The 27,543-nt window shown below is 48.9% G+C and overlaps 1 protein-coding gene across 1 annotated transcript; it reads left to right on the top strand.

Annotated features, from left to right (window-relative positions):
- ATP1B4 (ATPase Na+/K+ transporting family member beta 4) lies at positions 1-25,978 on the top strand. Its single transcript, XM_034781754.1, has 8 exons — positions 1-57; positions 9,000-9,162; positions 16,762-16,890; positions 20,052-20,156; positions 21,355-21,551; positions 22,480-22,536; positions 23,267-23,362; positions 24,951-25,978. The coding sequence occupies exons 1-8, from the start codon at positions 1-3 to the stop codon at positions 25,110-25,112; spliced, it is 966 nt and encodes a 321-aa protein (XP_034637645.1). The 3' UTR covers positions 25,113-25,978.
- The last annotated feature ends 1,565 nt before the right edge of the window (positions 25,979-27,543 follow it).

Consider the following 27,543-nt stretch of genomic DNA (forward strand, 5'->3'; position numbering starts at 1 on the left):
ATGAAGGCCACCTCCGGAGGTGCGGAAGGCCAGCGTGAGATCTACCACCAGAAGCCGGTGAGTCTTTTGGGGGCTGCAAACGGCCACTTATAGAAATGAGGAAGGGGGGGTTACAGAAGGGGGATCCCATTTCACGTCTGAGGGTGATAAATATAGTGATCGCTCTCACTCCTGTGCCCTGGTGCTGAGCGCGGGCACTCACCACTGATCTATAGTGACCTCCTGCTGGAAGGGGAGTCGGGGAGGCAAGCCACATGGGCAAACAGGACTGCAAAATGCAAACAAGCCAAGCTTTTCCTGCTGCTACCGGGATGGGGTTAGCCCTTTTCAGTGGAAAACCAACGGGCCGGGGTGGGGAGGAGAGAGAACAGATCCAGGGAAACAAGTCAAGTGCTCCCAGGGTTTGGGGCACAAGACATTCTCCGCCTGAGTGAGCCAAAGTGATTTCATTTAGGACAATGAGCTTGGGTCCACTTCTGTTTGACCATCACTTCTTCCAGCGCTGCTTAAAAAATGGGGTTTCAAGGAGACACAGACAGGCAGATTCTGAGCTGAGCTGACTAGAGTCAATCCAGAGTAAGGGCCATTGAAATGAATGGGAAAACTCTTCTTAATGTTGATAGGACCAGGATATCGCTCCAGCTCCACTGAGGTCCAGATGTACACTGGTGTCACTGAGACGAGAATCTAGCCCTGAATGTCCCAGTTTTAATGCACCACAGATGTTTGGCTTCTACAATTGCTCCCTGGCAGGAGCAATTAACAGGGAGAGGGGAGACCAAATGCCAGCAGCTGGGAGTTGGATACATAAATGGGGATACCTGGGCTGAGCCCCATAAGCCATATTCCATGCTGTGTCTCTGTGGGGTCACACAGCAAAGTACTGGTCTACATAAGATAACCCAGACACACACGATACATCAAAGTACAAACTGTCCTAAGAGAGACCAAAGGGATTATGTAAGTGACTGGCAGCCTTTCCCAGGGCAACACGGTTTGGATGGATCAGTTGTCCTGGCAGAGCTCCCAGGGCAAGTCTCTCTCTCTCTGCTGGGATTTCAATTTAACCTATGCACGTGCCTAGTTCTCTGAGGAAATGCGTTAGGCCACTTCTGAGGGAAAACAGGCCTGCAGCACTGCGGTGAGATGGGAACCTGCATTCTGGGCTTCGGCCAAGTGGATCCTATCATAGCATGCAGGAAGAGAGCATGATGTCTTCTAGCCACCATTCACCTCCAGGTTCTGGGGATGCCGTGGGCAAGTTTGGCCCCCAGCATACATGAAAGGAGCCCCAGGGAATGCCCTACTATCTGCCCTGGATGAAACAACCCCGAAAGGATCCACTGGCCTCCCAGAATATTCAGAGCACCTTCCTCCCTAGCCTAACACAGCCCTGGCATGCCCCTGCACCATATACTATCCCAGGGGCATGCCCTATGCTACTCCACACTCTTGAGATGTTTCCTGGTGGGAAGATCTGGCCGGTTTACAGCTCTTATATGCTGTCAGTGGGGTGAAAGGGGCCAGGACACAGCCCAGAATTAGGGCATTTGTGCTTAGATCATTAATACACTCGATTGTTCTAATTCTCTGATGCATCAAGCAAAGCGGGTGGGCCGTTCTGATCCCTTGGCTTTCTAGTTGGATCTGTGCCAGGCCTGGCTCTGAGGGAATTTAGAGCAGCCTGGGGACTGTTCTAAACTCCACCAACTGGTAATCATCCCCAAGGGACCATCTGCCAGCTGGGGCTTGGCAGCATGCAGTATGCTTTGGCCAGTTCCTCTCCCTGCCCTGATACAGCACTATACTGGGGCTGGCTGCCCAGTGACAGGCCTAGGAGCTGGCTATGCGGGGTCCATGTCCACTGGGGATCGTCTAGATCAGGACAGCCCACAGTGGCAAGCTGTGACTGCTTTTCACTCCCTTTGCCTCGCCTGCATAGCACAAATTGTGAACCAGATACTGTGAAAATGGTGGCCTGGCTCCCATAGCTCCCCAGCAGAGGATGTTGATTTCATTCCCATCATTTCCCATGCTGGGTTTCAGGATCTGGAGGGTGTCAATACATGATTTATGGGGACTGGAGAGCTAGGGGCAGCGTGGATCCAAACAGGATTCATTCTGATAGAGCCTTGGAGGAGTGAGATTCTGCCATGACAAAATCATCCATCCGTGAAGAGGATTGTCTTGTGAGCAGATGGGCTTAACATCAGGTCATCCATGAGATCAGGGCACAGTTGTGCGAAGCACACGCATAGTAAGAGACAATCCCACCCTGAACAGCTTACAGTATAAACCGAGAAGACAAACAACTGGGAGGAAGGGAAACTGAAGTTCAGAGAACTGAGGTGACTCATCCTAGGTCATACAGTGGGTTAGGGGCTGAATTGAGAACAGAACCCAACTGTCCCAAATCCCAGTCCAGGGCCCAAGCCACTAGTCTGTGCTAGCTTTCAAATTACTGTCCAGCCGGATAGATTTGCTGCCCTTGTGCCAGAAAAAAAAACACGAGTGACCCAGTGTCTGAGCCTCACAATAGCCAGTCACTACCCCATCAATGCTCCAGAGCCTACCCTCTAGCCCTGGTAGTTCTAAGCAGAGATGGGCCCACTCCACCAAGTTTGAATCCAGATCTGAGCTTCCCCAAAGTTCAGGGGAGCTGGCGGGGGCAGGGACAGTTTCACATTCCTGGTTTTGAGCTGAGCCCATCTATGGTCCTGAGTTCCCAAGGGGATCATAGAGGGGGCTCCCAATCCACTGGACCAGAAGTCAGAAGACCTGGGTTCTATTTCTGGTTCTACCACTGACCCGCTGTCCCTTCCCCTCTCTGCTTCTCCTCCTCCCATCCTCTCTCTGGCTTCTTTACTGCAAGTTCTTCAGGGCCTGGACTGTCTCTCACTACACGTATGTACAGCCCCAAGCACAGTGGGCCTCTAATTTTATTTGGGGCATCTAGGTGTTACTGTACTACTACTGATAAATAAATAACAAACTGCTTGTAGTTTGTATACATATCAATAGCACACTATTTTACTGATCTTAAAGGTTTTACGTAGGACTTTTAAAGCTCTCCCTGGCTCAGTGGGTAGGGTGACCAGACATCCCGATAAAATCAGGACTGTCCCGATTTTTAGGCATTTGTCCTGCGTCCCGACTGATGTTTGGTCGGGATGCAATTTTTCCCAATATTTCGCACTCTTGTTTTTGTTTTGTTCCGCCGGCGGGACCCCCTCCCCCACATATGTACCGATATTTTCTTCATCCCATCCGGTCACCCTCCTTACAGTCTCCTAGGAACATGCACACCAGACTGCCAGGTCAAGAACTTCCACAGGCAACTCTCAGCCCCCTCCTACTGGTCAGGCAGTTTATAAGCAGCCGCACAAGAGGGGTGTGCTCAGGCCAGCTCCAGCCTCCCAGCACTTACTGCATCCTCCCAGAGAAGAGAGAATTGCAAGGGCAGCTGAGCGCTCACTCTTAAAGGAGCAGTATACCTCCCCCCACACACGAGCATTACGTTCTGCATGAGTCTGGGTCACATTTGGATTGTGTCTCTCTCTTTTGGCTCTGAGGATGGGGCTTGACCCTGCAGGTTGCTCAGCCCCTAAACTCCCACTGCAGTCAATGGGCGCTGAGGGTGCTGAGCGCCTGGGGAATGCTGGATGAAGCCCCTGGCGAGGGGAAGCTGCGGTGATCAAACACTACGTCCCTGTTTATTTGTCTCCCCACTTGCCAAACCACAAAACCCTTTCATGCATCAGAGGCCAAATTCTCCACTGGTGTAAATGGATCAAGCTCCACTGCAGTCAACAGAGCCAGGCCCTGCTACACCTTGTGTGGATCTGACTCCACACCTGAACAGAGTGACGGCATAAGCCCCATAAATGGCGAGCAGTGGGATACAAGGGTCACAAATGCATGTGAGAGCCCTACAGCACCCCTTGGCAGGTGGGACACTGTGTCCTGTCCCGAACATGTAAAGAGCTCTTAGCTAATTGCTCTGTGAGTGATTTGTCCTGTGCATTCACTACCTGATGGGTCTGTAACAGCAAGAAACAAGGAAATCCGGGAGCAGGAGCAGACTGTGAAGGTTTAATCTGGGCTCAAATCCAGGTTAAAATGGAACGGCTTTGCCAATGCAGTACTAATGGACTCTTTGTCTACTGTATCCATTGCATTTACAGGTGGACTCCGAAATGTTTCCAAAATCTGTGACAGCACTTCTTTGGGGTGGGTGGAGATGAGGGGAAGGAGAATCTTCTTATCTTTTGCATTCCTCCTCCCTCAGTGGGATCTCAATACACGGCTATTATCACATTTCACACAGTCAGATATTGGCTCCTTGCTGGCTGTAAAATCTCCTGATTTTACTCCTGGTCCAAAGAAATAAACTTTCTGATGCACAATTGTTGCTTGCAGGGTTAAAGAGAGCCTATGATTTCAGGACTGGGAACTGTTAGGGGTCTGAGTGTTAGGGATTCGACAATGTTTCATACCAGCTGTATAATGGGACCCCATGTCCTTTAGCATACAATGCTATACGTACAGCAACAATTAGATGCACCCACATCTTCAAGAGATACTGGGCCAAACCCTCCGCTAGTGTAAATCAGCAAAGTTAATGGAGCCACTCTGATTGACACCAGCTGAGGATCTGGCCCAAGATACCCAGGATACACTGGGTGTTTGGTTCAGGCCCATCTCTAACTAAAATATTTAGATTTCACCCACAGGCCTCAGTTTTGTCACAATACAAGATTGCCAGCCCTCGTGTTGGGAGATCACCTGAGACGCTAGTAGAAGTGTGAAATAAAACAAAAGAACAAATATGCCTCTCTAGATCTAGTTCAAAGATTGCTTTAATTTTCCCACCCTTCTAACGGGACTTCTTAAAAATAATGGATGACATTTGGAATGTGCAAAGACAGTTCCCAGAACAATGGGATCAGCCGCAGGTTATGCGCCTGAGCTGAGTTTTAGTCCCCTTGATTCAGAGGAATTTTTTAATAAGAGTTTATGAAAAGTCTGTGACTTCTGCTAAGTGCAAATCTCTTAGCCACTGCCAGGGGCGGCTCTATGTTTTTTGTCACCCGAAGCAGGGCAGTCAGGCGGCCTTCGGCAGCATGCCCGCGGGAGGCCGTTGGTCATGCAGATTCGGCGGCGTTTCTACGGGTGATCTGCTGGTACCCGCTGCCAAATTGCCACCAAAGCCACGGGACCGGCATACCTCCCGCAGGCATGCCGCCGAAGGCTGCCTGACTGCCGCCCTCACGGCGACCGGCGCACTGCCCCCTGCGGCTTGCCGCCCCAGGCACACGCTTCCTGCGCTGTTGCCTGGAGCCACCCGTGGCCACTGCTGGGAATACTCTGTGGCATTCCTGAAGCCGCTGCGCACATATCATTGGTGATATCAAACTCCAGCAGGTGCAGATCTACAGGTTGTTACTCTGACCCATCAGCACTAGAAAAAAAGATTTCCTTGGCTTTGCTGATGCAAAGAAAAAACAGATGATATAGTCTCACCATGTGATGATAACTCTCTTTCCATTCCACTAGTATCTCTGGAGGACATTAAACAGAAGCTACTGAAGTTAGACATTTTTATATCAGATGATTCAAATAACTTGCATCCAAGAGTTTTTAAAGAGCTGGCTGAGAAGCTTGCTGGCCCATCAGTGTTGGTTTTTAATATGTCTTGGAGTACTAGGGAAGTTCCAAAAGACTGAAAGAAACCTAATGTTCTGCCAATTTTTAAAAAGGGTAAACAGGATGACCCAGGTAATTATAGGTCCATCAGCCTGACATTGATTCTGCACAAGCTAATGGAGTGGCAGATATGGGACTTGCTTAATAAAGAATTAAAGGAGGGTAATGTAATTAGTGCAAATCAACATGAGTTTATGGAAAGTAGATCCTGTCAAATTAATTTGATTTTTTATGGATATTACGAGTTTGGATGATAAAGGTAATAGTGTGGATGCAATATTTAAACTTTTATACGGCATTGGACTTGGTACCACACAACATTATGATTAAAAAACTAGAATAATATTAAATTAACATGGCACACAATAAATGTGTTAAAAACTGGCTAACTGATAGGTCTCAAAATGTAATTGTGAAGGGGCAATAGTAATCAAGTGGGTTTGTTTCCCGTGGGGTCCCACAGGGATGAGTCCTTGGCCTACGCTAATTGACATTTTTATCAACAACCAGGAAGAAAACATAAGATGATCACTGATAAAGTTCGCAGGTAACACAAAATTAGGGGAATGGTAAACAATGAAGAGGACAGGTCACTAGATGATCATGATGGTTCCTTCTGTCTTTCAAGTCTATGAGACACATATTCAGAGCCATCTGGATTACTTGGTAAATTGGGCGCAAACAAAGAGTATGCACTTTATGGCTAAATATAAATGTTGGGACCAAGACATAAGTGGCAAGGTCTAGTGGTTGGAACAGCAGTCGGAGTTAGGAGTCAAGCCAAGAGTCAGAACCAGAGTCAGCGTCCAGCCAAGGGTCGGAGCCAGAGTCAGAGGCCAGGTTCAGGAAAGTGGGGTTCAGGAGTCAAGTGAGGAGGCAGGGTCCAATGTAGCAGCCAGGGAGAGCTCTGTTGTGCTGACAACTTCCTGTGCCTCTCTTTGGGTTTACATAGGAAGCCTGACCAATCAGAATTCACAGTGCTCCTCCAATCGGGCCCAGGGAAGCCCTCCCTGATGTAACTTCAGGTTTCATGGTCTGTCCTGCTCACTTGATTAGTAGTGAGCTGTTGGGTTGGACCAAGGTTGCACTAGTCAACTGAGAACTCTATAGTCGCAGGGTCATGACAAATGTATACATCAAGGAACCAAGAATGTAGGCCATAATTACAGGATGGGGGACTGTCTCATGGGAAGCAGGGCCTCTGAAAAAGATGTGGGAGTTGTGGTGGATAATCAGCTGAACATGAGCTCCCCATGTGACACAGCCACCAAAAGAGCTAATGTGATCCTGGGTTACATAAACAGGGGCTCTCAAGTAGGAGCAGAGAGGTTATTTTACCTCTGTATTTGGTGTGACTGCTGCTGGAATCCTGTGTCCAGTTCTAACCTGGTACCCCCAATTTAAGATAGATGTTGATAAATTTGGACAGGGTTCAGACAAGAGCCAAAAGAACAATTAAAGGATTAGAAAAACATGCCTTATAGGGTAGGTCTACACTGCAGTAAAAGGCCAATAGCTGACCCCGACTGTGCAGTGTAGACATTTGGGCTTGGACTGGAACCTGGGCTCTGAATCCCCATGATGGGGAGGGTCTCAGAGCCCAACTCCAGCCCAAGCCCAAACATGTACACTGCAATTTTTAGCCTTAGAGCCTGAGACCTACGAGCTCAAGTCAATTGACCCGGGCTCTGAGACTTGATGCTGCGGGGTTTTTATTGCAATGTAGATGTACCCAAAGTGACAGACTCATAGAGCTCAATTTAGCTTAACAAAGAGAAGATTATGGGGTGACTTGATTACAGTCTGTAAATAGCTACATGAGGAACAAATGTTGAATAATGGGCTCTTCAATCTAGTGTAAGTGGGGGAAGGGTCCCACTATTGTGGGGAACTTTCCTGGCTTATACAGTACCCCAGTGGAATTGGCTAGCGAAAGAATCCAACTCCTTTTACCCAGAGACCTGCCTGACCTTCCCTTCCTCTCTCCTGTATAACCCCGACAAGGCTGGGCCCAGGATTCCAGGGGGGCTCGACCCACCACTCTGTCATGGTCACTTAGGACAGGGGCTAGGGTGTCCCCACTCGGGGGTGCTCTCTCCACTCTGGATGCTTCCCTGATCCACTGATCGTCACATACAGTTCAAGGCAAATATAATTTATTAAAGAGCAACCAATTAAAAAAACAAGGAAAAAATGGGAAAGGTTAAAGGAACACACATAATCCCACTCGGGGAAACAGCCATCTCCAGAATGTCAGGGCAGTACACAGCCTGTTCCTCACACATCCCAGGCCCTGGCTGTGCTGCAGGGATGCTGCGGGTTGGACACTTGCTCTGGCGGTGGCCACACGCCTTCAGGCTCTAGGTGGCAGGACCCTTCTTCCCAGCATCAGCCCCGCCGTCAGGGTTATGATTACCCACCAAGTCTGGCCCGCAAAGCTGCTTGCCTGGTTGCATCTCCCTGCACTAGGCCTGCTGCCCAGGGTCCCGCCTTGCTCTTCCCAGCTGCTCACTGCACCTGGCTCTGGACTGCTCCAGACTCAGCTCCACTTTGCCTCAGCGCTGCTGCTGCTTTGCCTCCAGCTCCCTGGGCGGCCCCTCTGGCTCTGGCCGGCGCAGCCCTGCTCCCCAGATCTCCTTAGCTCTGGCCCAGGCAGCTGCCACATAGAGGACAGGACCCCCGGCCTCCTGACTCCCTCATTAATCTGGCTGCCCTGTCAATCAGGTTGACCTGGAGCATTGGCCTCCACTCATTGCCCCTGAGGACTGTCAGTCTCAGGCTTCTGATTTCTCATTAACCCTTTCCCTTTCTTTTGATACTGGGAGATGGCCAACCAAAAAAACATCCTAAGTTTCAAAAAAGAAGCATGCTAAGAAAAAGAAGTTGGAAGACTTTGTTTAAAAGCACCACCTCATGATGCGTATCACAACACGGGAAAGGCTGTACTCACCTCAGAGGTGCATATGAGAGGTGTAGGAATAGTGTTTCTTTTCATCGTGTTCCCATGGGTTAGAAATGAAGACTCACTGTGAACAAAGGGGAGAATCAGGATGAGAGGCTCGTGTCCAGTCTGACTGCAGAGCCATATTTGTCCTGGGAAAATGAATACTGGGATCTAAATGATTATAAACCACTACAGCCAAAAAAGGGCCTCTCCGTAACACAGGCGGGATGATGGGGATAGGAAATGGAAATTTGAAACATCTCCAGATATTAAGTAGTCTTGCGTTTATTTTTGGCCAATGAGATACTCATTTTTTGGGGGTGGGGGTTGCATTCTGTAACTATTCCAGGAAAATAAGGATGAAGAGAAAGCACAACACTCTGAAGACGAGCAGGAAAAGCACAAGGAAAAGATGGGGAAGAAAACTTTGGCAGATGTAATTCAAGAAATGAAAACTTTCCTGTGGAATTCAGAGAAGAAAGAATGTATGGGAAGAACAGCTCAGAGCTGGGGTAGGTTAAATGGCTGAATTTCTTTCTCTCGGTCTTTCTTTTTTTCTTCACTTGTCTGTGAATTTCCCTGCTATGGCGCAGCAGAGCACATGTAATCTAAATCCTAGACCTTTTAAAGGACCCATACTCATATATCTAACAGGTAGCTCAGTAAAGAACTACAAAATGCAAACAGTGAATGTGCCCATAGAACATACAGCCATGGGGAAGCTACCCCTGTTTTTTCTCCTGTGCCAGAAATCTTATGCTGACATTATGGCTGCACGTTTGCTATGGTGGTAAAAAGATCAGAGATACTGTGATTTTTCTGTTGGTTCCGTGACTTTTCTTTGTGTCTGGGGTTTTAATAAAGCAGAGTTTCCCAAACAGTGGGGCGTGACCCGCCAGTGGGTGGCAGGACGGTTCTAGGTGGATTGCAGGCCTGGTGCAGAGGCGAGACCTCCAGTGGGAGGGGAGTTGGAGAGCAGACCCACCCTGCACCGACTCATCCCTCAATGGCGGCTCCTATCCCATGGGGCTGCTCTCCACTGGGTGTTGCAGCCTGGTGCCTGGGGTTGCAGTGCCACTTGGGTTTGGCCTGGGTGCCCTTTGTCACCATGGGTGCAGGGTGGCTGGGCAAAATGTGATTGAGATGCACTGCAAGCCCTCCTCACCGGGCTGGGATTTTTGCAGTGGCGGAACAGAGGGTGCTGCTACAGATGGTCGGGGGCCCCCTGGCAGGGCAAGGAGAAGGAGGCAGTGGAAGAAGGATTTCTGTATATTATTGTTAAAGAGGGATATCTGCATTTTCATAACCAGGACTTACACACCAATTCCCCCTAAGTCAGCACTTTTAGTAAATTTCCCATGACTGTTCCATGATTTTTGATAAAAAGTCCCGTGACAAATCTGCAGGCTTGGTGACCGTACAGTAGGGCTAAGGTAAATCTAGGACTCATAACAGAGAGCACGTACTGCAGGAGATGTCCGAGGCTGAGTGATTTTACTTAGAGTGAACCAAAGATTTGCTCTGCAATATCCGTGCATCCCCGTGGATGTCAATGGGTCTCCTTCTGAGCGTACACTCGTATAAGTCAAGTGTAATTCCAGTTAATGGAATTACACTGGTGTAAAAGACAGCATAAATGAGATCCTAATCAGGTGCGGATGAGTTGCACTGGTGTAACTGAAGCAGGATTTGGCCCTGCACATGCCCCATACTCCCTTCCTTTCATCTGGCAAATTGAGACCAACACAATCAGCTTGATGCAGCTTTAAGGCCAATTGCTGCGGTCAGTTAAACAGGTCCTGGACACCAGAGTTGGACCTTTGTGTTTTAATAGCAATTTTCCACACTAGCATTAAAACCACAAAGAATTAGACAAGAAATAAATCTCCAGTGGCATCGGCGAGGGGATGGGAATGAATTTTTAATCCATTATTCATATAATGGATTCCCTGGTAACTGGGAGAGCCATTGCACTGTATTAGGCAACCATGTCTTTAAACCGGAGCTCCATTCTCTCTGGAGCTAGCCTCTCCAGATCACAGCTGATGGGGGCAGGGATGTGCTCCAGGAGGCCAACCCAGCATCTCTCATAAGCACTGAAGTCACCAAGGGAAAACATTTAAACCAGGCTGCATTTTGGTGATGTTTGTTGCACTTCCATGTAGCTTCATTCTGGTTTAAGAACACTGCCCCTTCCCCCCCTTCCCTCTGGGGGGGCTGCACACTTAGATGGCACGCACCCTGATCATGGTTGAGCACTACTTGGGTTTGTAAGTGCACCACTGGCCAGTGACGGGTCTAACTGGCCATTTTCACATTCTGTTCACAGTGACAGAGCTCGCCGTTTAGGTGAAATAAGGAGACGCATAGGGCTTTTCTGATGAGCGTGTCATTCCCACGAACGACTGGATCAACTCCGTGTGCATCTTTGTGGCTTAGCATGTAAAATGGTGCCCAGATGTCCCAGGGAAGGGTGGCCCTGGATTAGATTAGATCAATATGCAGACTGTGGAGTCCTTTGGTAGGTGTATTGCCATTGAGAGACCAGACCCAATTCGCCTCACATTTACAGGCGCATAAAAGAAGAGCAGCTCCTTTGGCTTTGGTGGCATTTCCCCGATGTTTAACTGATGGAAGCCAGAGGAGACTCCCGAAGTCTCTACTGTCCCAAAGCCGCTTCCTGCCCTGGGCTCAAACCCAACCAGAGTGAATCAGAATTACACACCGAGGGTCAGATACTAGCAGCGAAGCCAGTCAGATGCAAAGTCAAGACCTGATTAACACTCTTCTGCCCATCCCTTCGCGTTTAGTGCTTTGGAGGAGCTAAATACATCAGTGACATCCCTCACATGGGTGTGGGAAGCAGGGTCTGGCTCAAAAGCCAGGATTTTGTTTTGAGAGCCTTTTCCATGGCCTTTAAAACTTATACTCTGGGCAAACCATGGGCAACTGGCTATAAACGGGCACTGGAGGGTGGTAGGCTGAGAACGCCTGCCACTCATCCAGTCCCATAAGTACTGCTGCTGCAGCTGCGTTCCTATGTTCAATCGTTACAGCATCGGATTGCGAGGGACGTTTGTGGTGCTGTTTTCCTAGACTTAAACAACTCATTCACGAGCATGAAAATGGTTGTGCCTGAATCTCAAGTTATGAGAACTTATGCACTGGAGTAATCACTTTTGCACTGCAGGTAACTCTGGCTTTATGCCAGCAGAATACGGACAATCATGTTCTTAGTCAATTTCCAAAGTAGGAAAACGAGCCCAGACAATGTGATGCCCGGCACCGCATTCAAACAAGCAAAGGACAGACATTTTGGCGGCACTGAGCATTTGGCAACGGTAATGAGCCAACAAGTCTTGCAACTTGTTTGCTTCTGCCAAGTTTTCAGCGTCTCCTGCAAAGTCCACAGTGAGTGGCTTCATATAAGCCAAGAGACCTGTTGTGGGAAATCAGCTGAAGCAAGAGAAAACAGGGAGTGATTTACAGAAGCTGCAAATGCTACCCAGCCAATGCGCGGAGTGCCAAAGAGTCTGTGGTTAGTCAAGTATCACAGGGGTAGCTATGTTAGTCTGTATCCACAAAAACAACAAGGAGTCTAGTGGCACCTTAAAGACTAACAGATTTATTTGGGCATAAATCTGTTAGTTTTTAAGGTGCCACCAGACTCTTCGTTGCTTTTGTGGTTAGTCAATGATCATCATTATAGTGTTTCTGTGGCCCTGTCAGTCCCAGGATATTAGAGAGACAAGGTGGATAAGGTAATATCTTTTATGGGCCCACTTCTGTTGGTGAGAGAGACAAGCTTTCAAGTTTACACAGAGCTCTGGGAGGTGTCACAGCTAAATACAATGTGGAACAGATTGTTTAGCATATGTAGTTAACACATTTTCAAGGGACCAATCAAGGTGAAGGGGCCCGTTAACACCTCTTTAGTCGTGGGGGCACAGGCGCCAACTTCTCATGGAGCCGGTGGGTGCTCGCGCCCTCCTGGCCCCGCCCTGACTCCACCCCTGTCCTGCCCCTGTCCCGCCCCCATTCCAACCCCTTCCCCAAAGTCCCCGCCCCAACTCCGCCCCCTCCCTGCCCCTATTGGACCCCTCCCCAAATCCCCACCCCGGCCCTGCCTCCTCCCCTGAGCACGCCGCGCTCTCCCTCCTCCCCCCTCCCTCCCAGGCTTGCTGCGCGAAACAGCTGTTTTGCAGCCAGCAAGCGCTGGAAGCCAGGGAGGAAAAGCGGCCACATGTCACACTCAGGGGAGGAGATGGAGGTGGAGAGGAGGCGGGTGTTGATTATTGTAACAGTGGAGACAGGTTTGCAGATTTTGCATCTGTTGTTCGGGCAGGGTCTGGTGCTGCTTTGAGTTGGTGTGTCCTGGTCTGTGGGGAACTTGCATCTGATGAAGAGCTTGGAGAGGCTGGGGGGTTGTTTGAAGGCCAAAAGAGGGGGTTCAGGAAATATTTCTTTCAGAATGTGGTCTCCATCAAGTATGGGTGGTGGTTGTTTAATGATACCTCATCTGGGTTCTAGTGTAGGGTGGTAGGTGATCGCTAGGGGTGTGCGTTTGGAGGGAGTTTTATTTCCGTATTGAAGCAGGTTCTCTCAGGGTATCTGGGTGGCATTACAGTGTTGTCACATAATACATGTGTTGTTCTGGCCATGCATGGAGCCTGGTTTTGTTGTTCCTGTGGCAGATATAAAATCAAGCAAAAATCTCTTGTGTGTTCCACATCCAGACTGTGGACTAACTGAAGTCCAGGAGAGACAGTCTTCAAAGCATCTAGAGATGATTTTACCCAGGTCCCATGTGTGCTGGGCCAGGGCTTATGGGTGGGTTGAGTCATTCTATGTAGATACCCAGTCAGGACGGATGCATTGACTGAAGCTGCAAGTTCTTACTGTGTCTCAGTGTGAATTAACTCAAAGCTCCAGTGAGTCTTGAAGCATCAAACACTCACTTTCTGAAAATTTTCAAAGCAGTGGTGCTGGCTCCTCCGGTCAAAACCTTTATTTAATAATGCTGGATCGCCTCCTCTTCCCATCATGAATGCACTCGAGGGGTTGAATATGTAATAAATTATCCAAACATCTTAAAAACAATGGTTCTAGAACCCAACCATGCTTAAACTATTCTTGACATTCACGTATTTCTTTTCTAGACCAATACATTTATTTGGTCCTCAGCCTCCCAGTGCTGTACAACCTTTCTGCTCACACGAGCAGGCTGAATAGGTTTTTCCGGAGCAGGGCATGTGAGCACCTAACAAGGCATCACACTTTTAAAATGAAGGTGCCTCATAATGAAGGCTAAACGAGGAATCGGCCTAAACTTTCATAGCGTGCATAACGACCAGCTGAAAGGAAGGGAGTATTCCAGGTCCAGCACGGCTTCCCAGTGGGTACATGATGATGCAGGCAGATGAGCCGATCTTCAAAGAGTCCATTTTTTTTTATAAGCATTCCTCGTTCCTGAACGGCAGGTAGCACTGGATGGTTTGCTGGCTGTTGTGCGTTACGGCGAGGAGTTGCAAGAGTCCAGGCTAGTTCTGTGATACTAGTCTGCACAGCGTTTCCCAAAGCAAAACTGAATAATAATCATCATCATTAAAATAATAAAAACCTAGCAGTGTTATGATCCAAATGGGCAGAGTCGGCGTGGGAATTACAGTAGCTGCATGATCAGACGCACCAGACAGGGTTAGGACAGCAAGATAAACTGGGAGCGTAGGCCTAAAACCATCCCCTCATCCCCTCACGTGGAAGAGCCTGCGGCGGATGGGGTGGCGTGTCAGTCACTTGGCTTCAGCTCTGACGCACTCCACTGATGTCAGTGCAGTCACCTGGGTGTGCAGCCAGGTAAGTGGGAGGAGAATCAGGCTCACAGGAGTCCACCATTGACGGTGGTGACCAGATATCCTCATAAAATCGGGACTGTCCCGATATTTAACCCCTTGTCCCGCATTCCGATCAATGTACGATCGGGACGCCATTTGTCCTGATATTCAGGTAAGGAGGTGAGCGGGAGGGAGGCGCTGAGGGAAAAATTGCAGCCAAGCTCCTCCCTCTTCACCTCCTTTTCTTCTCCTCCCCACAGCGCGCCGTGTCCCCGCTTCTCCCCCCCCCCAGTGCTTCCCGCCACCTAACAGCTGTTTGGCAGCGCTTAGCGCTTTCCAGGAGGGAGGAGCAGGGACACGGCGTGCTCAGGGGAGGAGGTGGAGAAGAGTCAGGGCAAGGGCGGGGACTTGGGGGGAGGGGATGGAATGGGGGCGGAGTGAGGGCGGATGCTTGGGCAGGAAGAGGTGGAGGTGGGTGAGCACCCACCCGGCAGAGGGGAAGTCAGCGCCATAGGGGTTAGTGGCGGGTGGGGAGGGTGAAGAGGCGAGTGAGAGATGGGCGGGTGCGGGGGGGTGAGAAGGGATGCAGCAAGCCAGCAGGGGGCTGGGGGATGAGGAAGGGCACAGTGGGGGGGCTGAGTGGGGAGGGGGCGGGACCTGGGACAGAGTGGGGGCGGAGCCTGGGAGGAGCAGGGATGGACTGTGGATGGGGCTGGCGGCACCCCAGTGTGTCTCAATATTTTAGTGTTGTGATCTGGTCACCCTAGTGGAGTGACTGGATTCACCCCGTGTAACCAAGAGCAGAATCTGGCCTGTGGTGTCCCTGGGTCATTGCCCCCTTCGGAGAGGAGGCCGTGAGAAGGCACCATGGCTCCCTACCAGCGTGGCTGTGCTGAGAGCTTGTGGGGGACATCTTGAGGTAACTGGTTACTCACTGGGCCCCCTCCTGCCTGATGACGCAGATCCCATCAGCCCCTCTCTCAACAGCCACGCAGTAGGGTGGAAGCTACCACACAGACATCTGTCCCTCCCGCCCCCGCCCCCCTGCAGCTTCCTGGCCCACCCACCCAGGATTTCTGTGATTTTACTCCTCTCCAGCTCAGAGGACCTTCTACGGTGGCTGTTGAATGGCACTGTCCTCTCCAGGGGGTTAGTTCTTTGTCTCTGCAGTACTCCCAGAAAGAAAGCCAGGAATTCTGTGCAGGTCTCCCCCATGGCTGGAGCCTGCTCTCTGTTCCAGAACCCAGAGCTTAAGCATAGCTTCCTCCAGGAGGGCCCTGGATTCCCCAGGTCCAGAGATTCCCCCAATCTCAGCTCCCCTGTAGCCCCCCCTGCACTATAGCCCCCCTGCTGAGTCCCTGTTCAGTCCTCCGTTGAATTTTCCTTTCCATTTAGTTCCCATCACTAACAATTCCACCAAACATAAACACCTAGAGAATGCGGAGGTGAAAGTGCACATCTGTGTTCTCACAGCTTGTTCTACAAACAGAATCACGGCTCCCCTGGGAAATGGTTGTGTTATGGTTTCACTTTATTTTCTGAACTACTGGTTTTTATTCATAGGCTTTATTCTCCCAAGACAACCCCAACCGTCAGTCTGGTCCTGGAAAAAAAACCAATAACAACTGTTCTCTGGACACTGGGCTTGTGAAATAGCCAAATGTAAAGCATATTTCGGAGCAGCTGCATTTCTAGTCTATGTTATTTGCGTTGTTCCCTGGCCATTCGGTTCCTGCTGTCGAACAGCTGATGGTGGGATTTGTGGGGATGGATAGGGAGGCAATTTTCCTATCTGTGGAGTTTTCCTAAGGAATTCAAAATGTGTTAGAGGCTGGCTATTCATTGCCTCTTGTCTAGGACGTCAGTGTTGTAATTCAGAGAGGGGCTTAAGCTGCTGTGGGTGGGATCTGGGTTCAGTTTGATCCAGTTTAGGCATGTGGATACTTAGATCCTGTTTAGACCCATCTCTGACTGTAATGGGCCAGGCCATGAATTGTGGCTAATGCTCAGAATCTGAACTTTCCCTGCACCCAGAAGGATTCAGATTTGTGGTTTGTGTGGGCCACTTGCAGCTAGTGGCTGGCTGGGAAGTACAGGCTGATCCAAACTTTCCCAAAGTTTGAGGGTGTGTGGATTGGGGAAAGTCGCTTCTCTGATTAAAGACGCCCATCAGAGTTAGCAAATTCCATACGCAAAGAAGGGTGATCGGGCCTGTCTTTTGTGAGGGTGGAAGTGCTGCAACTGTGCTAACAGCGACATGTCCTCTGTGTCTTGCAGGCTTGATCTTATTCTTTTACCTCATTTTGTACATGTTTCTGGCTGGGATGTTCTCCTTTTGTATGTATGGCTTGCTGCTCACTCTCAGCCCCTACACGCCTACGTACAGGGACAGAGTCTCGCCGCCAGGTAAGCACTGCCACTCAGCCATTCCCTGACTGCCCTCCGAGCCCCATGCTGACCTAAGACTGTACGAACAGTCTCAGTAGCCACCTACACGGAAGTTCTGTCTTTGCGGCTCCTGGAAGTGCATTCGTTAGGTAGCTGCCGTTCCATTTCCTTGACAGAGAAATCTAACATGAGAGTCCGTAGAGCACATTAAAACTGCCCATTTCTTGTCATGCCCGGAGCAGTCTTTTCAAAGGTATGGAGCATCAAGAAGAGCCTGCCGGAGTGATATGTGTTCACATGGAAGGATGCAGCCAAACAGAAAGTGGTTGTTTCCCTGAGAACTTGCGGAATGTTAATTTTCCACATTGGGCCAGATTCTCGGCTGGCGTAAAGCAAGGCAGCGCCACTGCCTTGCATTTGCCCCAGCTTGAAGATCTGCCCCACTGTGTTTCAATGTCCAGAGTCCTGGCCTCTCCTGTTAGAAGCGGAGGGTTCACGTCCATTTCTAGAAGCTCAGTAAAATGATTAGTAATTTATATTGTAAGTTCCTGGAGGCAGGAAGTGTACTTACACTTACTGTATGTTTGCACAATGTCAAGCCCACAGTCAGCAACCAGTAACTATGATTATTATAATCAATGATGATACAGAATATATATGCTGATATAATGGTGTCATGAATGATACTAGAGGTCTTCAAGTCAAATGATCTCTCAAGAAGGTGCAATCCTCTTAAATACCCTAACATGAAGTATCCATTCTAATTTACTCTCAAGACAAACAAACCTAACATTACATGACAGGCGATTAGTAGAATGATTGTTCAGTGGTTTTGGCCTTTTTACATCTTTTTTGGTGAAATGGAAGCACTGTTTAAATCATTTTTTAAAATATATTTTTCCTGCTTGTCTGTTTCCATTTGAAACACCAGGAGTCCTTGCTTTCATAGAATATCAGGGTTGGAAGGGACCTCAGGAAGTCATCTAGTCCAACCTCCTGCTCAAAAGAGGACCACTCCCCAAACAGATTATTACCCCAGTTCCCTAAATGGCCCCCTCAAGGATTGAATTCACAACCCTGGGTTTAGTAGACCAATGCTCAAACCACTAAGCTATCCCTCCTCTTGGCTGGCTGAGATCTTTGGGGACCATGAACAGGTACGTCCCCAAAAGACTTGGTTCTTCTCTCACTTTTGCTGTGGTAAATCAGAAGGCACCTCCTTGAAGTCAATGGAGTTACTCTGGTGTAAAACAAATGAGAGGAAAATCAGCCTCTCAGTCTTAAATCCTCCCCATGAAATCAGGTGGTAGCTTACATTCATTTGCTAACTCATAAGGCAGCACTGTAATTTTTTATGTACTTCTACAGAACCTAACACAACAGGACAGAACCTGGTTGTGGCCCTGTGACTGGGTTCACTGACCACTGCAGCGCCTCCTGCTGGCTGTCCCGGGGATTAGCTCTTCTAGCCAGTGCGCCCTCTTCTGGTGGTATCTCACTGACATCACTTCTGCTCCAAGGCCCATGTCACTCCGAGGACCGCAGCATCCTCTTCATGACACAGCCCTCCAGCCGTGTCACGCTCTGTTCTCCCCCTTCTGGGGGAACTGCAGTCCAGCCACTTCCCTCAGTGGCAACTGCAGCCCATTGTCTGGCCATTTCCTCAGTGGCAAGGAGTGGGGGGGGACCTGGGCTCGCCCACTACACCGGGTCCCAGCCAGGGACTCAGTAGATGGCCTCCACTTGCTGTGTCCCCACTGACTCCTTAATTCATTTCCCTGGGCCACTTCCCTGCGGCTCCCAGCACCCTCTTCACCCTCAGTGAAGGTCCCGCCGCTGAAGACCCGGAGCACCGCCCCATCAGTAAAAGCGCCGCAGTGGGTGGCGCCTTTTTATTTTCTGCTCCCCCTGTTCCCTCCACCTGGCTACGCCCCTGACCCTTACCTCAGGCCCTCAGCCTTCGAATCCCTGCAGCTGACCAGGAGCCATCTTTAGCTCCCCCTGATGCTGCTAGGAGCACTTCTCTGTCCAGTGTGCTAGTTTTCTTCTGCAAGGCAGCCAGTTTTCCCTCCTCAAGCTCCAGGGAGCAACTGGAACTGCTCTGCCCTGCAGCCCTTCTTATATGGGCCTGCCCAGCCCTGATTGGCTGCTCCTTGCAGCCTCCCTAGGGCCCTCTCTAATTGGCTGCCTCCTGCGCAGCCTACCTAGGGCTCTATTAACCCCTTATGGGCCAGTATTGGGCAGATGCCCCATCACAGGCCCTGAGGTGCTACCCCAATATAAATGCTTAATAAATATGGCTCCATGTTTCTCACAGATTCTGTGACTTTCCATGACCTCTGTGACTTCTGCAGTGGCTGGTGCACCTGGCCCGGGGGCCACTGAGCAGCTCGGGCAAGCCCCTGGGCCAGGCGCACTGCCTGCCGTTGGGGCAGTCTCGGGCTCCCCCACCTCCCAGAAGCAGGAGTTTGGATGTGGGGGGGCACAGGGCTAGAGGTTGGGGTGTGGGGTGGTGCTTACCTGGAGGGGGCTCCCCGGAGGGGCAACAGCAGCTCCCCTCCCTCATCTCCTAGCTCCATGTGCTGCCTCCGCCCGCAGGCACCGCCCCCGCCGCTCCCATTAGCTGCAGTTCCCAGCCAATGGGAGCTGGAGAACCGGGGCTTGGGGCGGAGCGGAGGCAGCACGTGGAGCTGGGGTTGCTACTTCCCAGGAGTCGGGTAGGACAGGGAGCCTGCCCCAGCCCCCCCAACCCTCCCCAACCACCTGTGGCACCCCCCGGGCCACGTCTCCCCCCACAAGCACCAGGGGTGACCCCCCTGGGCCGCACCCCCCTAGGACCTGTGGCACCACCCACAGGCCATCCCCCCCAGCACCTGTGGCGCCCCCAGGGCCGCCCTCCCGAGTCCCCCCCCTAAAGAGTTTTAGTCAGGGGTATATAGTAAAAGTCATGGACAGGTCACGGGCCGTGAATTTTTGTTTACTGCCCGTGACCTGTCTGTGACTTTCACAAAAAATACCGGTGACTAAAACGAAGCCTTATAAATAAATAATGAAATACTGCAATGTTAAATAATAAATATTGATCTGCATTACCCAAATTAACCCCTTGGACATACATACCTGAGCCAACAGAATCTCCATGACTGGTTAATACAACAAGGGCCTTTTTTATTTACCAGGAGTAATGATTAGACCATACTTACATGGATTTACCATTGCCTTCAATATCTCCGAACCCAGCACATGGACACCTTATGTGAACAGCATGCATCACTTCCTACAAGGTAAACTGGTTGGAGCTTTATAAAAAGCAAAGTCTGTGTATAACTTTGTTCTAGTAGCTTTTATGTTACCTTCTCTAAACAGTAAAAAGCCCTCCAGGCACTGGGCAACATGAACGAGGTGGTGCCCACCCCTACATCATGTAAGCTAAACTGTTGTCGATAGCTCAGTGACATTTGCAAAAGAGCTGATGTTATAGAGGCTCTAGGAGATGACAATGAGCATGTCCAAGTCTGGGCAGGGCTGAATAGGAAATGGGGTGGGGAGGGGCATGCCCCTCTCTAATGATTTCTCCTGCAACATCCTGCAATTCACTTTGGCAGCTTCCTTGGAGTGAAATGAACCTGGGCGTTCACTCCTCTCGCGCCCGGGTTTTTCTTTCACTTCCAAGTTTTCAGTGCTGCTTTTCGCTCCTGCCTGGGCATCCTGCTGACAACACACAGGCCTCGTCTCCCTGCAGATGGCCCCCCATTGACAAAACAAACTGCATGGAAACAAACCATGTGGGACCCCCAGAAGGATGGGAGAATAGGCCAGGGAAAGGCTTGCCAGCATCACAAGCCCACCGTTTGGAAGGGCTTGACTCTGCTCCTTAGTAGACTGCAGAGCAGCAAGTCTATCCCCTTTGCTTTCAGTTGCCATTGCAATAAATAGGAATGTAGTCTGAAGAAAAGGTGAAGCCAAGCCAAGCCATAAAAACCCATGTTCCTACTTCCACAGCCATTCATCCATTTTTCAGGCTGAAGAAGCGAAGGGCTGTTTCCGCAGGTGCTCCTCGTACAAAACTCCCATTGGGAGGGGCTGGAATGTAAACGGGAGAGGAGTGAATGTCTAGGCTCTATTTCCAGCCCTGCCATTGACTAAGGTCCCAATCCTATGAAGATTTCTGCATGTACTTAGCTTTAGGTGCCATGAGTAGAGGTCCCACTGAAGTGAACAGGACTGAAGTTAAGCACATGCATAAGTCTTTACAGATCAAGTCCCAAATGTATAATCTTGACACGAGAGCCCATCACTTGGTGCCTCAGTTTCCCCACCACTAAAGCAAGGGTTGTGCTCTGCTGAACCGAGTATTAAATCTTGTCTTTTGGGAAGGGATTTTCCACCTCCCTCTGGTGCCTTTGACAATTGCAGCCTTGATGTTTGGATAGATTGTGATAGTGCGAAAAGTATTAACCAGCAGCTCTTGGTTTACCTTAGTTTATGATGACAACGTTCAAGAAGAAAAGAACATTGAGTGCCCAGCAGGCCAATACTTTGTTCAAGATGGTGCAGAAAGCGAAGAGAAGAAAGCCTGCCAGTTCAAGCGATCACAACTGCAGAACTGTTCTGGGATTGAGGATCCCACGTTTGGCTACTCTACAGGCCAGCCATGCATCTTGCTGAAGATGAACCGGGTACTGAAAAAGCCAGTCATTTTAATTCCCTCCTTGGGCAGTACTATAAATTAATTATTACGCTGGGTTTGAAACTAGGTTAATTCTCTGAGCCAGTAAAATCAGCTCCCCATATCAGGTGGAAAACAGCAGCACCATTCCCAGGCGGAGACAATCCATCAAAGAACATTTGCAAAGCCCCCTGTAACTTGATTTGGTCAAGAAATAGGCAACAGGAAATGAATTCTTTGCTGGGATTTCTTTCCTGCTATTAAGTTATTTTCTGAGGTCATGCCACATATGCTGCTCTCTTCATAATTGTGCATTTTTAAAGAACAATGCATAATCTGAAATCTTCAAATATCATAGAATCAAAGGGTTTGTTGCTGGCAAAATAAATGTAGAGATAATTCCTCAGCTGCTTGGAAAAGCTCTTGAAGAACTAGGGGTTGACCTTTTGATTGTGATCAGTGTAGTAATTTTCAAAACGTATGCTTCTATTTGTCTATCAAGCAGGGGTCAAGCAGCCATTTGAGGAAACAGCAAAAATTGGTTGCCTAGTAGACCTGGCTCTTTTTTTAAAAGGGTGATCATCATACTGGAAAACTTTCAGAAATGTTTAAAGTGATGTCTTTTGGGGGTGGGAGCCCTACATGCAGATTTCATTGTATAGCCTCAACTTGAAGGGGCAGAGAGTCTATTGGCCTTCTCCATTCCTGAGTTCTGGGGACTCACAAGTGGGCATGTGCACCCCCTTTGAAGTGAAAGACATAATTTGCTGATGGCAGAAAATGCCTCCAAGGTAACTTGCATTCATATGCAATATGATCAGATAAATAAGCTTAAGATGGAGAGAGCGAAACCTCTGGAGTGGGCAGGTGATATTGGATGGGTATCACAGGCCAGGCTTCGCATCTCATAGAAGCATGAATGGCTTTTCTTTTCGTAGATCATAGGCTATCGACCTGGCTATGGGACACCTGTGAGCGTGAACTGTGCCGTTCAGGTAATTCTTTCACGTGTCTCCAGTGTTATTTGCAGAAAGGGCCTTACCCCCCTCCCCCCAGTCCCTGTTGGTGATGAATTGCAATGGAGTTACACCTGGGATGACTTTGGCCCAAAATGTTTCACCAGCCCTGGCGTTGAGAACATTGTAGGGCCCACTGACTGAGTGAGGGCTGCAGGTTTGTAAAGCTCTGTGAAGGTGGACAGTGCTAAGAATTATCCTGCGCCTCTCCCTTTGGGGCCTGATCCTGTGTGAGCTGCCAAACACCTCTTGGGGAATGCTGAGCCTTTCCAGCGTCCAGCGACGCCAGTAGCAGAGGGTGCTTGGCTCCGCTCCTCCTAGGAGCAGGTCCGTAGTCAGAGAGGGACTGAGACTGCCCCTGCTCTGTCCATGCCCCAGCACCCAGGGCCTGGGCAAGACTATCACTGGCTTCAGAGGGAGTTAGACCAGGCCCTTAGCTAGTAATGAGGAGGCAGTGAAGCATGGAGACTGATTTATAGGAGGCAAACATGACCTTTGTCTCGTTGATTATGGCGCACTTGTTCTCTGACGTATTCCAGCAGCAGCTGGTTCTATTAGTAAACGTGTTCTGTATAAAGAGGTGACAAAATACCTAGTCCCTTTGTGCTGGAGCTCTCCTGAGGTACCCGCCACAACCCCATTGTGTTGTTGATCTGAGGGGAGCTGTACTGTATTGCCTGACTACACACCTGCCTATTTTTAATCACAGAAAGGCAATGAAAGTGCTCTTAAATCAGTGGACTTCTATCCAGGCAACGGAACATTTGATCTCATGTACTATCCCTACTATGGCAAACTCACTCACGTAAGTAGAAACTCGGTGGCTAATGCTCTATTGGCTTCCCTTTAATCCCTCCTCGGAGAAAGAGAGGGACGGGGTAGTTGTTTGCAAAGCGCGCCTGTTTGGAAAGCACAACCCAGCAAGGAGGCACTGTGAACTAGTAGTCAGTGGGGGCTGGCAGTTAGGACTCCTGTGTTGTATTTCTGGCTCGGACACTGACTCGCTGTGTGAGCGCCTTGTGTGCCTCAGTTTCCCCATCTGTAAAATGGGCATGATAATATTTATCAGGGGCTCAGTCATGTTCAGTGTGCTGACAGCAGTAGTGCCATAGACTGACATTTTCCAAAGTGGCCACTGATTTGGGGTGGCTTGGCTTTAGGACGCCCAACGTGGAATGTGTAGGGCCTGTTTCTTAGTGGGAACCAACATGCTCAAGTTGGGCAGACAAACATTGAGCTACCCCAAATCAGTGACCACTATTGAAAAGGTCGACCCTAGTTTGTAATGGGCCTGTTTACATCTGGAGGACTGTGTCCCGTTCTGGGCACCACATTTCAGGAAAGATGTGAACAAATTGGAGAAAGTCCAGAGCAATTAAAATGATTAAAGGTCTAGAAAACATGACCTATGAGGAAAGATTGAAAAAACTGGGTTTGTTTAGTCTGGATAAGAGAAGACTGAGAGGGGACATGATAATTTTCAAATACGTAAGAGGTGGTTACAAGGAGGGGGGTGAAAAAAATGTTCTCCTTAACCTCTGAGGATAGGAAAAGAAGCAATGGGCTTAAATTGCAGCAAGGGAGGTTTAGGTTGGACATTAGGAAAAACTTCCTGTCAGGTAAGCACTGGAACAAATTGCCAAGAGAGGTTGTGGAATCTCTGTCATTGGAGGTTTTTAAGAATAGGTTAGACAAAGCCCTGATAGAAATGGGCTAGTTATTACTTAGTCCTGCCTTGAGTGCAGGGGACTGTACTAGATGACCTAGTGAGGTCCCTTCTAGTCCTACACGTCTATGATTCTATTTTCAGGATTGGGCACAGGGTGGTTTAGGTGAGCAGAACACATTCAAAATAAGAGTTCAGACTGAGATGTGGGGGCAATAAAATTCCCATTGTCAAAACAGATGTAATGTATGTGAGGGCAAATAACAGCTCCCTTGTGAAACGTGAGCTGAATGCCCCGACCCTTGGTTTCTCAGGAGCACGTACATTGGGCACACCGATCGCAAGGAGCAGGACTATTTTTCTTTATTATTATTGTAGACAAAGGAGCAACAGTTTAAAGCGGCAGAGAGTATTTTATAATCTCGTTAGCCTCCCCTACTTATCACGGCTTCTGGCTTCAATAGTAACAAATCAACGCGCAAGGAACATATTAGAGAACTCAAATGTGTCCCCATCATTTTCAAACAGACTGGGTCAGATCCTCAGTCTGGTGCAAATCAGCTTAGCTTCCCTGGTCCTTGTGGAGTCCACAGGGCTAAGCCAATTGACACCACCGCAGGACCAGGCCCGTTTTTCTGAACACTATTCCACGGGCTGTGGCACAGAGTATTTGATGTTTTTCCTACCCTCTCAACTGTTGTGCTTATCCAGGGTCTCTCTTTTTCAGGTCAACTACACCTCCCCCCTGGTGGCTCTGCACTTCACAGATGTGAAGAAGAATGATTTTGTCCCCATTCAGTGCAGGCTGAATGGGGAAGGAATTGTGAATAATATGACTAATGATCGTTTCCTGGGCCGAATCACCTTTACACTCAACATCAGAATGTAGCCCACGCAAACGTTCACCAAGCACTTTTTTTAACTCTTTGTGGCAATCGGGTGCTTTTTCCACTCCACCTTTTAAACATAACGTCAGAATAGAGCACCGCTTCTGTTAGGGAAACAGACCCATGGTTTCCGATGCAACTGAGACATGTCTTTATTGGATTTTTTATATATATAGCTAGAAACAACTGCCATGTAATATAGACTCAGGAGCTACATTTTTAAAATGTAAATGCCTAACCAATCTTATTGGCAGTATAGATCCAGTCTTGTAACTACAGGTAGAGGGCCCTGGTCAAACATTTCAATATTGATTTTAAATACTTACAGGACATTTTAATACTATTTTCATAGGGTCACTTCAAAAGGAACATTCCTGACCTTGTGTTTTACTTTTTATCATATTTTTAAGTACATTTCCCAGGTAGAAACTACATGACTCAGTAGTGTAGGGCACTCCCACAATCTTTTGGGTTACATGTGTAAAACCAATAAAAATAAAGTAAAATGGCCCATCTCAGAATCCCTTGAGCCCAGGAGCCCTGACACTGTGGCTGGGGACATCAGCCCAACTCAGCACAGCAGTATTTGCAGTGGTAGCTTCAAACATGTCTTGATACATGTAAGATACTGGCTGCAATTGGAAAGAGGAAGCCATCATAAGGAATAATGGTCATTTATGAATCTTTAGGACTGTTCCCTCCACCTTTGAGCTGGGAGGATAAACACATTCCTCCCTCCCCCCTTTAATACACTCCTTCCCCTCTCTCTGCACGGCTCTTTGAGTCCACCAGACTGAAAGGAGCTTCTCTCTCCTAGACCCCCAGCATGTCACACTGGCAGGAAGAGATTGCTAGGAAACAAGGGTCTCCTTCCACCCAAAGCTGGGAACTGAAGCTCTTTGTATGGCCATGTAGAGTGCAGCTCACTGCCCCCAAACTTTTCAAATCCTTCATCCCTCAGTGCCCAAAAGATCACAGTGATAATGTCCTTAAAAGCCAGAGAGTTGTGGGAGAACATGTAGCCATTTCTCTTTATGGGTGAAATTAACAGTGTGATCTCATTCTTAATGTACTGTGTGGGATTTTTGTCCCTTCTGGTGACTGGCCAGTTGGTTAACCAGGCACTATCACTTCAGCATTCAGAATTCTCACAATAATTCGTTTCACCCACAGCTGTTTAGATCAACCTCACGGAAGTTGAAATTGAAATGTTTCTTTTGTTGTGCTTGCAGCCCCCGATTTATCATTGCAAGAGTGCTGGGCTAGGCAGTTTGTTTATATGGGGTTGCTTGGGAGTACAAGACTGTCAATGTTGCTTTGTTACTTTAGGATTGATCAAGAACGCTGGGCTACGACCTTTGGTTTGTTAGTGCAGGGCTTATCATGAATGCTGCGCCCCACTACTGGTATTTTTAAAAGAAAGTTCTGCCCTATACAGTTACTGTAACAATGGGGGGGGGGGGGATTCCAATTCATTCACTGATTTCTGTTTGCAAGATAAAAGAGAAATGGGTATTTTTGTCTGACACTCCTGCAAATTCACATTGAACTCTGACCCTTCAGCTGAGTTTTCCATTTTGCACATCTGTGTAACCCTATTGTCTTCAGATCATGCTCATAATGACACCTGTGCAACCCTGTTAACCTTAAGTGGGCTAACAGCCTTCCTGCCTTAGTTCTCACCCTGTTTTACTAATTGGGGCTCTCTCTTCTGGTAAATCTGTGGCATACACGACAGAGGAATTTACCATTGGGATTCTCTCCCCCTCAGTATTCCTAGGATATGTACTGATGTATTACAGAGTGACTTACAGAGCTGGCTCCTCTCCCACTTCCGTTTCAGCATGATGAGAAAGAGAGATTTTGGCTCAGGTAATATCGGACTGCACAGGCAGCAATGCCCAGTGTTTCCCTCTCTGCCTGGGATGCTCTAGAAACGGAGTCCAAGTTTGGTGGCGCTCTTGCAGAAGCTGGCTACATGCTTAGCTCAGAGTTTCCAAGTTTGAGAAACGTGGTCACTTTGAGACAGAGAGTCTTAAAAGAACCTTTGGGACATTACACCCGGCCCAGAGGATCCCATCACTTACCCCCCCGCTGTCCTCCCAGGAAGATTTCACATGGATTTGAAGCCTTCACTGCAGGTGAAGAGGGCTGAATGGGCTCTTCCTGGGCTGCACAAGTGCTGTTCCTGGAGACTAGCTGGGAATCGTTTTGCAAGCCAGCACAACGGCTCCTACAGGCTACATGGAAGTCATTGGGTTCCTAGATTGGCCAGAAGAATCACTGTAATATGGGGTTAAGTACTTCCTCTTCTCCATCTCCTGCGCAGAAGCTTAAAGACTGGATGTCTGGGCTTCTTACTTGGCTACTACCAGGTTGTGTATGCTCTATGCATGTGAGGAAATATTTCTTTGCTCATTCCGATCACCTTCT

This window comes from Trachemys scripta, chromosome 9, assembly GCF_013100865.1.
Source record: "Trachemys scripta elegans isolate TJP31775 chromosome 9, CAS_Tse_1.0, whole genome shotgun sequence".
Classification (NCBI taxonomy): Eukaryota; Metazoa; Chordata; order Testudines; family Emydidae; genus Trachemys; species Trachemys scripta.

What these genes read in the sequence shown, in the direction of transcription:
- ATP1B4 (XM_034781754.1), top strand. Translation starts at nt 1, where the DNA reads ATGAAGGCCACCTCCGGAGGTGCGGAAGGCCAGCGTGAGATCTACCAC. An exon ending in GGACAGAGTCTCGCCGCCAG is followed by an intron (nt 16,891 to 20,051) that starts GTAAGCACTGCC and finishes TTTATTTACCAG; the next exon opens with GAGTAATGATTAGACCATAC. An exon ending in TCTTGCTGAAGATGAACCGG is followed by an intron (nt 21,552 to 22,479) that starts GTACTGAAAAAG and finishes TTCTTTTCGTAG; the next exon opens with ATCATAGGCTATCGACCTGG.